Source organism: Ursus maritimus, unplaced genomic scaffold (assembly GCF_017311325.1).
Source record: "Ursus maritimus isolate PB19 unplaced genomic scaffold, ASM1731132v1 scaffold_17, whole genome shotgun sequence".
In the NCBI taxonomy this organism is placed as follows: Eukaryota; Metazoa; Chordata; class Mammalia; order Carnivora; family Ursidae; genus Ursus; species Ursus maritimus.
Window position 1 is genome coordinate 54,987,307 of NW_024424119.1, and position 16,582 is coordinate 55,003,888.

Consider the following 16,582-nt stretch of genomic DNA (forward strand, 5'->3'; position numbering starts at 1 on the left):
GGGGGAGGGGCTGAAGGGCACAAAGGGACAAGGCCTGGAGAGCTGCCCCAGTACCCCCCTCCTGGGGGCTCCAAGCTCCCCGAGCTCTGCCACTCCTCAGGAAGCACTCAGCTCGGGCCCACTGGGGGGGGGGGTGTCTCCATGTTTCCTGTGAGGGTCTTGTTCCCCCCCACCCCAGCTCCTGGCCTCCTGGATGGCCTCCCGGATGGCCTCCCAGCCCGCCGACACCAAACCAGGTTCTGTCCGCCCCTAACCCGAGCCCCCCGGAGAGTCCCACGAGGGGATGGCACCAACTTCACCACTGCCCCTCCAGGGCTGGTGCCTCCCTGCGCGCCCCCCTTCCCCCCACCGACACCCGGCCAGCCATCTGGCTCTGTCCTTGTGCCCCCAGGCCTGCCCTGGTCCAAGTCCCCTCGTCTGCCTCGAAATCACTGTGACCATCTCCCCACCGGCCTCCCGGCCACATCCCAGCCCTGACAACTCACTCCCCACACAGCAGCAAAGGACCCCTCCCGAAGGCCGAGACCCCTCGAGCTACGGAGGCCTCCTGCCCTCCAGAGCAGGTCCTTCGGGGCCCCTCAGCTTAGGGAACCTGCAGGCTCTGCCCCCACCCCTGCCCTGCTCTTTCCACCTGCCTGGCTCCTTTCCTGTCCCCTAACACACCTTGGTCTCCCTCCAGGACAGATCTGGCAAATGCTGTCCAGCTTAAACATCACCTCCTCCGGGAAGCCGTCTCCTCCCCGCTCCCACCCGCCTTCGGTCACAGCCACCCCGCGAGACTGGGTGGTGAGCTCGGTGCCGCAGGGCCAGGCCAGGAGGAGGGCAAGGAAAAGTGACAGAAGGGAGTCCTTGGCTTGTCGTCCCTGTGGGCCTCTTCTTCCCTCCTTCTCTCCATCCCCCACCTAACCCGGCGACCTCCACCCAAACCCTAGGGAACGAGAGGACAGATGCTTTTCTTTATAGCGCCCTGTAGTAATACCTCACTTGTGGGTTTCTCTGTCCCTGTCATGAGACGCTAAGCTTCCCGAGGCACAGTCCCCCAGCTGTATATCCCAGCTGAGGTCGGGACTCGAAAAAATAGTCACTGAGCGAATGCAATGCAGCGGGGTTTAGGTTAGACATCAGGAAGAACTTCCCAATGAGGATTTAGTTTTCCTTCCACAATGTTTTTAGAAGCTTTGAAAGGACCAAGAGACGCTGCCTGGGATTGCCAAGGTTGACCTCCCTGTGGGGTGGCGTGACTCAAGGACTGCTCAGAAGCGAGCCCCCACCCAGGAGGAGCCCGTTACAGGGTGACTTCCTGCCCCACACTCCGGGAGAGAAGAACCGTGTCTATTTCTAGATCCTTTCATCTGAGCGACTCCAAACTGGCAAATATTCCACCATCATCTCCTGCCCCAAGGGTATGAGAGCCCCTTCGTTCTGCAGGGGAAGAAGGGACATTCTAACCAAGGCAGGAACTTGTCCAAGGTCAGCCAGCGAAGGAGGAGCTGAGGGGGGACGGGCCCAGGGCGGAGTGGCCTGAGGCGGTCCCCAGCAACAGCAACGCCGCCCAGACACTTGGTCCGCAGCGGGGGCGGTGAGCACCCCGGGAACCACGCAGCCCGAGCACCGGGGCGCTCCCCCTGGGATTACATCCTGCGGCTGAGCAGACTGACCGAGGGAGGGCCGGCCGCTGCTCTTGCCTTCATCTGCCTGCCGAGGCTCTCCTGCTACCTGGGAGGACCGGGCTCCAGGTCCCGGCTCTGGCTCCCTTACCCTCAGTTTCCTCCTCTGTCAAATGGGTTGATCATCCCTGCTGCCAACCTCCCAGTGTGTTGTGGCCAAGAAAGGAGAGGTGCGGAGAGATGAGCCTGGCTGCTGCTCTGAGTGTGGGATGGGGAACTCCTCTCCCGGAGGAGGCGCCCCACTAAGGAGCCTCAGCCAGGCCCTTCTGGCGGGAGCTGGGTGGTCACATCACTCTCCCTGGCGGGCACAGGCAACAGCAGAGCACGGACAGCCTGCAAAAGGGAACAGGCCACGGGGAGAACCACCGTCCTCACAGGTGGGCAGTGCTTCGCAGTTTGCAAAACACACCAGGATTTCACTTGACCCTCCGAGGCGCCCGTGTGAAGCCAGGAGGAAGCAGGGATCGCTGTTCTCATTTTGCAGGTGGTAAAGCCCCAACCCAGAGAGGGGGAGTACCCTCCCCAGAGTCACACAGCATGTCAATGGCCGAGACAAAACTAGGAACAAGGGAGGAGAGGAGGCCAGACCTGAGGGAGGAAGTCGAGAGGGACCCAGGGCAGCAAGGCTCTCTCTTGCGACAGTGAGCACAGGAAAGGCCCTGCCTCTTACTGAAGCTTCCAACGAGCCTGGAGCTGGCACAGGCTCTCTACATGCCAGGTCACCAAAGGAGTGGGAAGGGGAGGTGGTGTTTGATATTGGCCCCGGACACCTGGGGCCACAAGCCCTCAGCTGCCTCTGATGCCAAGGGGGCAGACAGCTGGGCTCGGGCTGGTGGCAGCTGGAATATGTGTCCCCAGGCAGCAGGAGAGGGAGGCCCTGAAGCCACATTTCAAACAGATCCCCCCGAAGCCACCTCCCCTTGAGACCTAGCCGCACTTGCTGGCTCCACCCACAGCGCCTGGCTGAGGCTTCATGCAGTTCAATTCAGCCAGTATCCCGAAGCTCCCACCCTGAGCGGCATGGAAGGGCAGGAGCCTGAGCCCAGGAGGAGAACTAGAGACGGGGGCCCAGAAGGAGCATGGGTCCAAAGGGAGCTCCTGATAGTGGAGGGACCTGGGACAGGTGGACAAGGCAGTGAGAAAAAGGCAGCTGAGCAGCACAGGCTAAATGCTACCGGGACTTTGAGGCACAGCCCCAGAACATCAGGGGAGGCTTCCTGGAGGAGGTGGCATCTGGATAGGTTTTGAAGTACATGTAGGATTTCCCTGAGCAAAAGCAAAAGCGTGTGTGTGTGTGTGTGTGTGTGGTGTGTGTGTGTGTGTTTGGAGATCTTGGTGGCAACAAGATGACATTGCAAAGGTCTGTAAATGGGCAGCCTAGTGGGGGACTGGGGTTTGGCAAATGACAAGCAGTCAGTCCTGGTAAGGGGGCTAGTGGGAAAGGAGAATGGGTCAGGCTGGGGATAGCCTTGACCAAATCTAGGAGGTGAGACTGCTCTGGCTAAGACGGTAAAAAGTCAGATCTTAGCAGGAGAGGATTTTTTTATCTGGGATTGGCTTGGGTGTTGACCTGACAGAAACAAAGGAACAGACCACTTGGGAGGTAACGGGAGCCGCTGGGGTCAGACCTGGGTTCGAATCCGTGCTCTCCTGCTAACACGCTGGGTGACCTGAGCACATGCCTCAACCTCTCTGAGCCACATTACCCTGCGATGTGGGGATGAACATCCGTGCCTAGTCCCCAGGCTTCTGCAGGAAATGAGGCTGTGCAGATGGTAGGGAAGGAGCTTTGCAAACTGTAGAGGACTCGCCCCCCACACCACGCCCCTGTCCCTCCAGACAGAACGAGCAAGTTGTAGCCCTGGCGAGTGAGGGGCCATCAAGTCTCGTCCCTGCCGCCCCCTCCTGCCACTGCAAACTCAAACGGCTCTTTCCCCAATGACATCTGTCTGGGAGAAATTTGAAATTTAAAACGGGCAGCCCCATTATTTCCTCTCCTTGGCGAGCCGGCCTCCTCATCTTGCCTGCCTGCCCCAGTCTCTTGGCAGCCCGGCCTGGGGCAGCCCCAGGGCTGTCCCTCCACTCAGCTTCGCATCTCCAGCCCCCTCTCTGGCCGGCCCTGGAGCTCTGCCCTCACCGCCCCCCTTTCCAGTGCACAGCCCTGGGTACCCTCCAAGCCTGTCCCCTCCATGGCCCCAGAAGAGGCAGCAGGAAGGGTGGAATGAACAGACCTGGCACCACCGACCCAGGTTCAAATCTCAGCAGAGCCTCATGGCCTCGGGCAGGAGCAACCCTCTCTGAGCCCCGCTTTTCTTGTCTTAAAGCTGGAGAATCATGATACCCAGGCTTCTCACATGAGACAAAAATTTATTGATCCTTTACTGGAAGAGTGGGGGCCCTGTTTCAAGTGTGAGGATTTAGAGGAGATCCAGGGGATCCGCACCCTGGTCCAGAAGCTCAGGTTACCATGCCAGGCACCCGGCACAGGGTGGTGCCCAGGGTGGATACTTAGCAAGTGATTAAGATGCCCATTGTAGAGGTGAGGAAGCACTCAGCGAGGGGTGTGGTTTGCGTGGTCGCACAGTTTACTAAAGGGCTGGTCACCCTGTGAACTAGAGGTCCCCTACTCCCTCTGCTCACGCCGGCACCAGGAGACTGCTGGAGGCGCAAGGGGGCCCTCTGCCACAGTGCCCGGCTCCTGCAGGGGTGCTGCCCCCCACCGCACCCCGAACCCCAAGTTCAAGCCTCTTCCGTTGGAGGAGGAGAGGAGGGCGCCGCCTCGCCCCAGGCCTCCCGAGCCTCGCGGGGTGCACCCCAAACTCCAGCCTCGCGCTGAGCGCCCACCCCGCCGGCCGGAGCGGCCACCACCTCGCCAACCGCGCGGGCCCCATGTCCCCACGCCCCGGGCCCGCGTGTACCTGCGGCTTGTCACGCGGCCGGTCCTCAAGTTGGGAAGCGCCGCCCATGGTCTTCCACCGGTCGTTGACCATCTTCCGGCAGGACTGGCGGGGGCGCCCGGCGAGGCGCGCCGCTGCGGAGCGCAAAGACGCCGAGGTGGGCGCGGGCTCGGGCGCGGGGCGCGTTCTGCCCGCCAGATCCCCTCCTCGGTGCCCCGCGCCGGGTGACCCCGGCCAGCGGGCGGGCGTGTCCGGGGATGGGCGGGTGAGGACGGGGTGCGCGGGTGTGCGCGGGTGTAGCGGGAGCGGGAGCGCGAGAGCAGCCCGCCCGCCCGCCGCTCGCGCTGTGCGCCGTCCCCGCTCCCCGCTCCCGCGCCTCCCCCTGCGCGCTCCTCTCCCTCCTCCCTCCTTGCTTCTCAATCTCCGTGTCTTTTTTGTCTCGGACTCTCTTTGCCTTTTATCGCTCCCCCCGGCCTCCCTCCCTCTCTCTCTCTTTCTCTCTCTCACACACACACATACACGCAGACACACACACAGACACACACCGCGGCCAACGATAGTTCAACTCCACCTCCGAAAAGGCCCAGATAAACGGGCAGAACCCGCCCCAGGCTCCCGGGGCCAGCCGGGAGGGCGGCAAACCGCCGCGGGCAGCCCGCCTCCTGCCGGCTCCCGGAGGGGCCAGGGAAACCCGGGCGGCGCCTCCTCACAACTTCGTCCCCGGCCGGACCCGTGCCAACTCACCGTGCGCGGGGGGCGCGGCGCCGGGCGGGCCCTGGGGGCGCCCCTGCCGGGCCGTCGGGCGTCTCGCGGGAGCGGCGCCGCGCTCCTCCCGCTCCCTCGGGGCTCAGGGCTCACCCCGAGACCGGGGCGGGGCAGGGGATGGGGGCCGGCCGGAGTGCGCCCCCTGTGGGTCTCCGAGGTCTCGCTCCGGACCCCGGGGCAGTGCGTCCCGTCCGGGAGTCACCAGCCGCTGGGACCTTCTCCTCCCGATCCCGACCAGCGAGGCTGGCCCTGGGGGCGCCCTGGCCACAGTCAGCGACCCTCGATCCTGGCGCTCGCGGGCCAACAGCTGGCCCGACGCCTCCCTGCGCAGGCGGCTCGGGGGCCGAAGGGGGTCCCCGCCGCCGCGACAGCCGCGAGCGCCGCGGTCCCAAGTACGAGCCGCTCCGCGCTCTGCCCGCGCTCGCCGCCGACCGCCCGCGTTCCCCAGGCGCGCCCCGCACCGTCTCAGCCCCCGCCTCCTCCTCTGCCCGGGAGAGGAGGGATCTGTGCCGGAAGGGGGCTTCTTAGTCGCCCCCTCCCACCAGCAGCACTTTTAAAAGCATTTAATCCGCCCGGCGCGGCCTTCGGAGGTAATTGAGAAAGTCCTTAATCTGCGCCGTTAACGAGCTGCTATTGTGGCTTCTGACCGGGAGGCGCCCACACGGCCCGACGCCGCATTCTCGGCGGGCCGCCCCCTCTCCAGGCCGCCGCAGGAGCCGGGACGACGGCCCCTCCCCCGCCCCTTTCTTCGATCCCTTCTGCTCCCCCCAGCTTCAGAATAGACACCCCCATTTCCCGCCCCCCGCTTCTCCCCAAAGCTGTTTTCCGGCTCCCGGGGAGCCTTGGCCCGCCACGCTGTTCCCTGGCACCGTCTTCGTCTCTTCCCCACCGGCTGCCAGTCTGTCGCCCCATCTTCGTCCCTCTCCCGGCCCCTCTCCAAGCCCCACACAGACAATGCAGGCTGTCCGGGGGTGGGGGCCACGCCCAGCCTGCGAGGTCGCTGCGCCCGAGCTGGGAAGGCCGGGGACCCCATGCCCCATGCCATCTGAGCGACTGTCACTCACCCACCAGCAGCTGGGTTCACAACACGCCAGCTGTTTGTCCCCAGCCTCCTCTTCCTTTCAGGGCTGCCGGCTGCCCCCCCTGCAGCCCCACCCTGTTTGCACCCCACAGGGGGTTGCCTAGGTTGCTGGAGAGGATCCTACAGCCCTGGCTGGGAGGCAGGGGACCTGCATGGAGTTCAGGCTCTTTCCCAATGGCACCCTTCCCCTGGGGCCCCTTTCCTGTGGGTTCAAGGGATGGGCAGGTGACCTGGGGGAATGCCATCTGGCTTGGGCTGAGGGGTGTGGTGGAAAGCACAGAGCCCCGGCTGTGGGGCCTGGGGCAAGCTACTGCTCCTCTCTGAGCCTCAGTTTCCCCATGTGTACCAACAGGTTAACAGCACCTTCTTTGGAAGAGCTCTTGGAAGTTCTAAAAGAGGGTGCATTGAAGCACTCGAGCAGATTTCCAGCTTTCCTGCTATGACCTTGGGCAGATTTCCTGTCCTCTCTAGCCTCAGTTTCCTCATTGAAGAAGTCAGGACCTCCCCCTTTTTGATGGGGAGTTGCGAAGTTTATAGTCATGTGGCTGAGACTGCAAGTCTGTGATTCCAATTTGGGGAGAGGATGTAAACTCCAGACGTGTCTCTGTACAGACAAAAGATCAGCCTGGGGCGGAACCCTGAACTGAGAATCTGAGGGTGGGGTGGTGCTGAGGGTGGTGAACAGAGGTTCAGGGCACGTGCTCTGAGTGGGCAGGGAAAGCATCCTGAAGAAGCAGGGGCGTGAGCCGGGCCTGGAAGGCGGGATGTCTGGTTGCTGGGGAAGAAGGCGTTATGGCAAAGGCAGGGCATGGAGAGTGACAGACAGTGGGTTGTGCAGGCAGGTGCAAGCGGGAGGATGCTGGCTGGAGGATCTGCTCCCAGGCCAGCGTAAGGACAGCTGGACAGGTAAGCGGGGGCCACCTAGCGGCTTCTCCCGGCACTGCTTGCTGCAGGTTGTCTCACCTGCTGGGGCAGACCCCTCACTTTCCAGCCCTTGACGGGGTGCAGTGAGTACCTGTGTCAAGGACGATCTTCACCTGTCACTTCCTTGGCACCCCAAGAGAAGAATCAGCCCTGGTGCGGCTCTGGCATTTGCTCAGTGATTTACACACCGTATTCACCTGACACGCTTGGGGCATAGTCTCAGGGAGAGGGGAGAGGCACCCTCAGCTCACTGACCCTAAGATCTGTGGAAGAAAAATCACAGCTGGGGCGCCTGGGTGGCATAGCGGTTAAGCCTCTGCCTTTGGCTCAGGGCGTGATCCCAGCGTTGTGGGATCGAGCCCCACATCAGGCTCCTCCACTATGAGCCTTCTTCTTCCTCTCCCACTCCCCCTGCTTGTGTTCCCTCTCTCGCTGGCTGTCTCTATCTCTGTCGAATAAATAAATAAAATCTTAAAAAAAAAGAAAAAAAGAAAAATCGCAGCTGACCTCACAGAGGGGACAGTGCCCCCACCCTTCCCTCTTGACAAAGCTAGTGTCCTCAGAGCCCCAGGGAGGAACCCACGTGTGCTCAGCTGGCCAGGGAGGGATCAAGGTTATCTGGGGACCAGCCAGGACCTTGGGGGCACCGGAACTGAGGACCCCAGGTTGCATGGCATAGACCCGAGGCTGCCCCAGTGCCCCTGCACACTCTACGTGCATCCACTCACCGTCCTCCCTCGCCCGTCCGAGTCCACATTTCCTACTTTTCCTGCCCCTGGCCGCCTGGACATGATGCTGGCCCCACCAACAGAAAACTCCTATCTGGGACTTTTAGTTTAAATTCCAGAAAGACTGTGATCCGTCCTGTTCATCCTTTGGAGCCAGGACGTCAACAGGCCAGTAACAACTGCCCTTGGTCAGGGGCCCCCCAGAGTCTGATGGAGGGCATGGCCGTGGGGGTCCTGGCGCACCGCCCTTAGCAGGGAGTGGGAACAGGGCAGCGTCATGGTCACAGAGTCATGCCAGCACTGGAGGGACGGAAGGGAAGAGAACCAGTGAAGGAGAGAAGAAAGTGGCCAGGGACATCGGGTGACGACATCCAGAGGGCTGATCCATCAATTGGCTGCCGTCTGTTGAGCATATCACCCTACACTCAGCTCTGTGCTAAGCACGCTGCATCCTCCCTCGTAAATGGGAGCTCCCGTAATCCCCATTTTATGGATGGGAAAACTGACTCAGGTAAGTTACATGAAATGGTACAATGAACAGGGGCCATTCAGCATTTCCCGGGCGCTGAGTACCATTCGTTAGCAATATATCTTATTTCATGTAATCCTCACCAGAAACCTATACGCGTGACCATTTTGCATCCCCATTTTATAGATGAGGCAACTGAAGGTCAGAGAGGTTAAGCAACTTGGTCGAGCTCACCCAGCAATGGATGCGGCCAGAATTGGAACTCGGGTCTCCATACTGCCACCCCTCTCTCTGTCACTGGCTTCTGTCCTCTTCGTCATCTGGAGCTGGCCTGAGACATGCAGCCGTGTCTCAGCAGCAGCTCCGCGAACGTGGGGCGAATGTCAAATGTGCTTGGCTCATGGGGCCTGGGGGCCCGCCCGGCCAGGAGGTCAGGACCCCTGGCTCTCGTCCATGCAGCCTCTGCCCCGCACCACCGAGGGCATTGGGCTCTTGCTGTAAAGCTGTTTCAACTTAACTCTGACAGTCACATTTATCATTAAAAATAAATTTATCTTGGCTTCCCGTGGCATGGAAAGCTACTGTGCAGTGATTCAATGGGCTTGTCACCCCTCACGGTTAGGCACGGGGAGCTGAACAACTGGATGGTCTCCAACACCAGCTCCTCATTTTCTGCGGCTGGAGCCAGAAATGTACAGTGGGCTGACATTTAATTTAGAATCCAACATACCTTGACATAAACCTATAATACAAAGACGGGGGCGGGGGTGGGGGCTGCCAAGCCCGGCAGGGGGTGGGGGGGTGGGGGGGAGTCCAAGTGACAGGGTGGATTTCTCTCTTCCTTTTTATTTTTTATTTTGCTTTGTCAACACTGAGTGGTGATGACAGTCTAGAGGCCGCCATCAAAGGCGAAAATTAGCATGGAGCGGGCGTGTGTGTGTGTGAGTGTGTGCTTTTGTACTGATGCACTGTGCGGGGGTGGTGAGGCTGCGCCCTGAGTCCGCTGGGGTGCCGTGCGTGGTGTCCTGTGGTGCGTCGGTCCCATGTAACTGGAGAAAAGTGAGCCGAGGCCAGGTCCTCAGGGCTAGGACTGGAGCCCGGGAGCAGGATAACCCCGTCGTTATGGGCAAGAGGGCACCTGCCCATGTGTTTCTGTGCCCCCAGCCCTTCCCGTAGACCCTCTGACACAGTCAGTGCTCCATAAATACAGAGCAGTCAAGGACGATGTCATTTTAAAAGCTAGAAGCAGAGGTCTGGTTTTCTATGCAGCAGAATATCCTGATAGACTATTTGGGTGTGAAAAGCTGAGGCTTAAGGCTGGCCGGGGAGGGGAGGGCAGGACACGGGAGGGAAGCCAGAAACCCAGGAGAAGCAGGCTTCAGCAAAAGCAGCTGGAAGGGGAGGGGCAGAGGGGAAGAGGAAAGAGAGGGCATGTGGGGGCCAGCGGTTCGGTGTAGACGGGCCTGGGAACCACAGAGCTGGGGCGGGGGGTGTGTGCTCTCGCAGGGAGCAGTTTTCAGTGCCGTTACCCTCGGTCTTTGGGAAGACTCTGCTCGACAGCCTTGTGTCCAAAGCGCTTCTGGGAAATGGAAGGGGTGCACCCCGCCCCACCCCAAGGTCAGTGCAAGGCAGAGTGCAGCGTCCAGCTACCGGAGGGGAGGGCAGGGACACTGTAGAGGTCCAGAATTCAGCCCAAGTAGGAAACCGGCCCCTCAGGTGACCTGAGCGTGAGCCATTTCAATTTTCGTTTTAGAGCATTCAGAACAGCTATCATTTTACTGAAAGCCAGGCCCCGTGCAGGCCACCTGGATTTCCTGGGGTAAATCCTCCCAAAAACCTAAGGGCAGCCGCTACGACTTATTATCCCCGTTTCACAGATAAAGAAACCAAGGGAGTACCTGAAGGTCAGACACCTTGCTCAAGGTCATACATCTCATGAATGTCACAACTTGAAGTTGAGCTGGGCAGAGGGAGAGGGAGAAGCAGACTCCCCGCTGAGCAGGGAGCCCAAGGCGGGACTCGATCCCAGGACCCTGGGAACATGACCTGAGCCGAAGGCAGACGCTTCGCCGACTGAGCCACCCAGGTGCCCCAGACTTCCTTTCTGGGCCGTGCACTGTAAGGTACTGTACGCACTGAGGTCCCTGGAGTGCTAACCCTGGGGTGATTAGAGTCGTTATTTATGCCGGCTTATTCACGGTGGTGTGTTTCCTGGTGTGTTTTGTAATTTTGGATTGGATGTGCCATCTTTGTCGGAGCCTTATCGGTGGGAACCCGGTGTGTTCCGAGCTGCGAGTTCGTCCTTCCCTGGATTTGCTTTTGTTTCCGGGAGGCGTCTGAAGACCCTCCGAACCAAGGGCCACTTTCAGCGCTCGTCTTGCACGTAGAATAAATTCAAACCAAATCTTCACGAGAGCAGACCTGCAGGTGTTCATTTAAAGCAGAAACTGTCTCCCCGTCAGATGGGGGGTTTCCTTGTCTGTCCGTCCCCACGCGGGTTCTCTGCCCCCTTTTTGTTTCCGGCCTCTGTTCACTTCCCTTGTTTTTTGTTTTAGCTAAACTTCTAGAAAGATGTTTGTTACGTCATGTTTGACGTTGCAGACGTTTGGTGGTCGGTGTCTAGTCTATGGTGTCACTGACAACAAAAGTCTCTTCTCTCGGGCCTATTTTTCTTTTCTTAACTTTAAAAAATGAAGTTTAGAGGCTCCTGGGTGGCTCAGTGGGTTAAGCGTCCAACTCTTGATTTTGGCTCAGGTCATATCTCAGGGTCGTGAGATCGAGCCCCATGTTGGGCTCCACGCTGGGTGTGGAGCCTGCTTGAGATTCTCTCTCTCGCTCTTCTGCTGCCCGCACCCCCCGCTCGCACTCTATCTCTCTCTCAAAAATAAAAATAAAGTCTGATATCCATATAATAAAACGCACAGATCCCATTGTCCTACAGTTCCCATATGCCCCTTTCCCAGTCACACACGGCCCCCCAGAGGTATCCACGGTTCTGATTTCTGTCGCCGGGGCTTTGTTTTGTCTTTTCTGAAACTTTATGTCACGGACGCATGTGGTATGTGCTCTTTCGGGTCTGACTTCCTTCACCCAACATCAGGCTGGTGCGAAGCGTCCGTGTCTACCAGCCGCGTGCTCCTTTCTGCGGCCAGTGGTATTTCATTTCTGGCTTGGCCGCCGTGTGTTTGGCCACCTTCCTGTGGACGGACATTCCGGCTGTTTCCATCTGAGGCTGTTAAGAACGGGATCTCTGTGCCCATTTGCACGCACGTCCTGGTGCACACGTGAACACCCTCCATGGGCGTGTACCCAGGAACGGAACGGCTGGATAATAGGGCAGGAGAAAGTTGAACTTGATAAGAAACAGCCAGATGGCTTTCCAGCGTGACACCTCCAGGAGCGGTGGCCAGGGTGCAGGTGCCCTGCCTCTCACCCTGCTTTTCTCCCACTGCTCCTCTGAGAACCGCGGTGTGTCACGGTGGCTCTGATGCGTCTGCCAGAGCCCCTGTCCCTCTGTCGCTCCGTCCGTTCCTTCGCTCACTGGGTCATTCCACAAATGTTCACTGAGGCCCCTCCCCCGCCCCAACCCCACCGCCCAAGGTTATGGGCCTCGGGATTAGGTCTGCAGCACAGCTCTGCCTCGGCCGATGTCCTCCTTCCCTATCCGGCCAGTCTTCAGGCGGCGGCAGGAGAGCAGCTGGGCTGTCATCTGCGCCTGGAAGGAAGCTGGCATCTTGGTCAAACCTCGTCCTCGAGTTTGTGTCAGTGTGTCAGCGTGTGCCGGGACACGTCAATCACGGCGCTAGCTCCCCAGCCACCCCTCCCCCCACCGGCCAGCTGCACTGCCCCGCACCCACCACCACCCAGGAGCGAAGGGCTGGTGCCCTTAGGAAAAAATAGCCACATGGCTCCCAGCATGGCTGTGCCGCCAGCAGCGTGGGGTTAGAGTCAAGGCAAAGCCCGGTCTCCATGAGAACAGGCCCGTGATCACCCATCTGTGGGCAAGTGTCTCCTTGTCACCCTCCTGGCTTCGTCATACCTAACTTGGCGTGCAGGTGGGTTTTGTCCCCGTCTGCCAGGTCACTGAGGGTTTGCCCTGGCTCTATGCTGCGTGCTGGAACCCAAGGCCCTGTTGCGTGGGGATCCACGTGCCCCCATCTCACGCTCCAGGTCTCGCCCGGAGGGGCAGGGGAGGCAGGGAGGCCAGGGAGGCCGGGGAGAGAGGGCCAGCCGGCAGACAGGCCTCGGGTAGCACTCCGCCTGTACTCCTCCTGGGAAGACGTTGTCCCAAGCCTCAGAGGGGAGCCGACCACCCCTGTTAGGGCCCAGTGCTCCCCAGCTGTGGTTCCCATGGAATTCATCCCTCCCCCCCTAACTTCTGGAGCCTTATGGGGAAGCTCCCTTGACCAGCTGAGCTCCCAGGGAGAGCTTTCATGCTTTCACCTCTCACGTGCTATCTACCAGCAAGTTCTTTCAACCAGTATTTATTGAGCACCTGCTATGTAGAGCTTAATTCTAGTGAACAAATAAGATACTTTCGAAACAGGGGGCTGCCATACAGAGTGGCTGGGGGTGCCGGGGAGGAACTGGTGTTTGAAGGAACCTATCATGGAAGGCCCTGAGGGAGAGCGCTCCAGGCAGAGGGGCCGGCAGATGCAAAGGCCCTGAGGTAGGAACAAGACTGGCCTGGTAAGCCCTGACAACAGGCCCTGTGGTGGGAGCACAGTGGACAAGGAAGGCAGAGGTGGGGTCAGAGAGGAAAGGAGGGAGGGATGATTCAGGGCAAGGGATGAGTTTGAGTTTTACACTGGTCACAATAGGAAGCCCTCAGAGGATTGGAGTGGGAGCACAATGTTTTTGCAAGTTCATTTTGGCTGCCATGTCAAGGACAGGCTCCGAGAGGGTCTGGAGGGCAGGCAGGGACCGCAGTGAGGCTGCTTGTTCTCGCCTCTGGTGAGAAGTGGGGGCAGCTCAGAGTGGGGTGTTAGCAGCAGAAAGAAGTGGAGCGATATGGGTCAAATTGTGCAGGTGGAGCCATGGGCTGGCTGGCAGAGCAGATGCACCCCTGGAGGCAGGTAGAGAGAGCCAGGGCAATGCCAAGGTCGGGGACCCAAGGCACAGGCAGATAGTGGCGCCACTCCCCGAGATATGGGAAACCCCGGGGAGGAACGACACAGGAGCTGGCTGGGGTGAGAAGTTCTGTTCTGGACACGTTATGTCTGAGTGGCCCATTGGATCTCCCAGAAGGGCGTGGCATGGGCGTCAAATACCCGAGTCTGAAGTGCCAGGGAGAGGTCCAGTCCAGGGAGAAGTACAGGTCAGGTCACCAAGTCATGAAACGAGAAGCGGTCACAGGTGGGTGGTGGGCTCGCGGTAGACAGAATGATTGCTCCCAGTTCCTCCCTCCCTGTTAGAGAGCTACGCCGACACCCTCGGCCTGGCCGCTCTCCTGTGCCTCCCAGCCCCTCGACAGTGGACTTGGCCCTGTGACTTGCTTTGGCTACTGGAATGTGGGCAGAAGCGCTGAATGGCGGGTGTCCTGAGCCTAGACCTTCAGCAGTGCCCTCCTGCCCTGACTTCTCCTGAGACCATGAGAGGAACATGCCTGGGAAGACAGGGCCCAGAAGGTTGAGGGACATGTGGCCTGGGCCTGACCCTGGCAGAGCCACAAGCCAGAAAATACACGCTGTCGCGGTGAGTCTCCTAGTGTTGGGAGTGGCTATTCCCCGGGGGTACCGCAGCCACGGCTGACTGACACAGAGCCCCTCGCCTCCTTCCCGGAGCAGGGCGATGGAGGAACGAGACTGTGTGCTCGAGGGCTTAGCGCAGGGTCTGGCACACGGAAAGTGCTCAGCAAACACTACTTAGTATTACTAGCTTACCTATTCATTGTGCATCTAAAAACAGAGACCTTCCCTAAGTGCTTTCTCAACTCTGAACTCGTCGTGGCCACCCCTGCGACAAGTTGCATATTTCTTTCACCATTCTCACAGTTTTTTCCCGGTTATAAAAATCACCTATGATCCCCGTGCCCCGAGATAGTCCTGGTCACGACTTTGGGGTGACTCCTTCCAATCTTTTTCCTAAGTGGCTGCCAGAGACCACATCACTGTTGGGCCAGCAGGACCAGCAGAGTTGGGGGGACCTGCTTGAATGTACAAATACACAAAACGGTTGGGGAGAGGGTCTTGGTGGTGTTTCTGTGGGCAGGCCCTTGGAGTCGAGATGGGAAAATAGCAGCAGCATGTGGTAGGTGCCATTGGGTCTCTGCCCGCGGGGGCACTCAGCACTCACCGTTCCAGAGTGTGCCAGACCTGTAACCGCACCCTCTTCCCCAAGGGCAGCCCTTGGCCAGCGAGGCTGGGCGCTGGAAAGGTAGAGGATAAATGTCGCTGCTCCCTCACCCTCTGCTGGCCGCCCTCCCATGCCCCTTGCAGCACTGGCTGGGATCACCTCCAGACAAGCCACTCTCTGCTTCTCGGGGAGCCAACGTTAGCAGCCAAACGCGGTGCCTGCAGCTTCCATCCCTTCTCGAGACCACTCAGCAAACTCTAGTGTGACCCACCTACCGCTAGGACGTGCCAGACTCTGGCCGCGGCAAGTGTGCTGATGGAGGGGCCAACGGCGTCTGTGCCCCAGTGACCGGGTCTTGCCCTTGACCCAGAGAAGGGCCTCGGGCTAAAGCCATGCTGTGCCAGACAGAGGTCTAATACACACGCGGCATAACCTGATTGTGAAAATTTCCCATTTCTTAAAAATTCAAAGCTCACCTTTCCAGTTTGGCCTATTTAATGATGATCTTAGCTAATATGTAGGGAAGACGGTCTGCGTGCCGGGTGCGGGGCTTGGTGTGCTGCACGCGCTGAGCAGCGAAGCCCATTTACAGAAGAGGAAACTGAGGCACGGGGCGGTCATATAGCTGTAGACTGGAGACTTCGGCCAGGTCGTCAGACTCCAGAGTCGGGGTGCGAGGACCTGGCGTTTGTAAGCTCCCTCCGCCTTATTTGTGGACATTTCTTTCTATTTTCTAGTTGCTGTAAACCACACACAGTGAACAGCCTCACTCTCCCTCGCCCTGGGCCTCGCTAATTACTTCCTTAGGGTGGATTCCCACGAAGAGAATTATAGGGTCAGAGGGCAGGACCGTCTTTAAGATGCCTCATCCCTGCGGCCCCACTCTGGCCTTGCTTTTGCAATCTCCCGCCTTCTTTCCCACACCGCCTTGAGCCCAGCGTCATTGGGAAGCCTCCCCCTTGGCCTCCCTCTGCCCAGCCCCCACCTGCCCGCTTCTGCACCTGACCTGCAGCCTGACATCCTGGGGCCTGGCCTGTGTGCCCGTAGAGGAGGCCTGGGCCTCTCAGCGAGGCAGCGTTCTTCCAGAAAGGACAGGGGCAGTGGATCTTCCTCGAGGAACTGCGGCTGCTCCTGTCACAGAGTAGGGGCTTGGTTATGAGGAAGGGAGGAAGGGAGGAAGGGAGGAAGGGAAGAAGGGAAGAAGGAAGGAAGGAAGGAAGGAAGGAAGGAAGGAAGGAAGGAAGGAAGGAAGGAAGGAAGGAGCCAGCGAGACCCCTGGCCCGCCTGGATCGACTCCCAGTTGCAGAGCAGCTCTTTGTAAAGCAGCGGCTCCTGGACGCTGGAGGCGGACCAGCTGAGCCCACACCAGGATCCAGAGTGCCTGTGTTTGTATCCCCACAAGCCTGGTACACCTGTGGTATACAGCTGGCCTCCAGCTAATGCAAGAGGAGTTTTTGCTGTAAGAGTTCAGGCAGAGAAATGAATCAGGGTCGCCTGGAATAGTTGCCCAGGCTGTGCCCTGCACAAGACTGAGAAAGGAGGTGGGGTCTGAGAAGGGCACCTTTTTCTAATTTACTCAAACGTACCAGATGGGATCCTGGGGCCGCAGAAGAGTTGGCACACGACCAAAACAGGGGAACTGGAGATGGGATGGTCTGGGCTCATCTGGAATGTTCCAACCAGCAGCAATTTCGAGGCAGGACTGTGAGACTCTGGGCACAAGGGCGTGTCTGAGGGCCAACAGGTGCCCCCTCTAA

General features: G+C 59.5%; 1 protein-coding gene across 1 annotated transcript in view; it reads right to left on the bottom strand.

The window, feature by feature from the left end:
• FIBCD1 (fibrinogen C domain containing 1) overlaps positions 1-4,657 on the bottom strand; it is a 31,165-nt gene extending 26,508 nt beyond the window's left edge. The window contains exon 1 of the mRNA XM_040631413.1: positions 4,586-4,657. Within this exon, the coding sequence (XP_040487347.1) occupies positions 4,586-4,657 (72 nt within the window). The remainder of the gene's footprint in view (positions 1-4,585) is intronic.
• Positions 4,658-16,582: the final 11,925 nt, after the last annotated feature.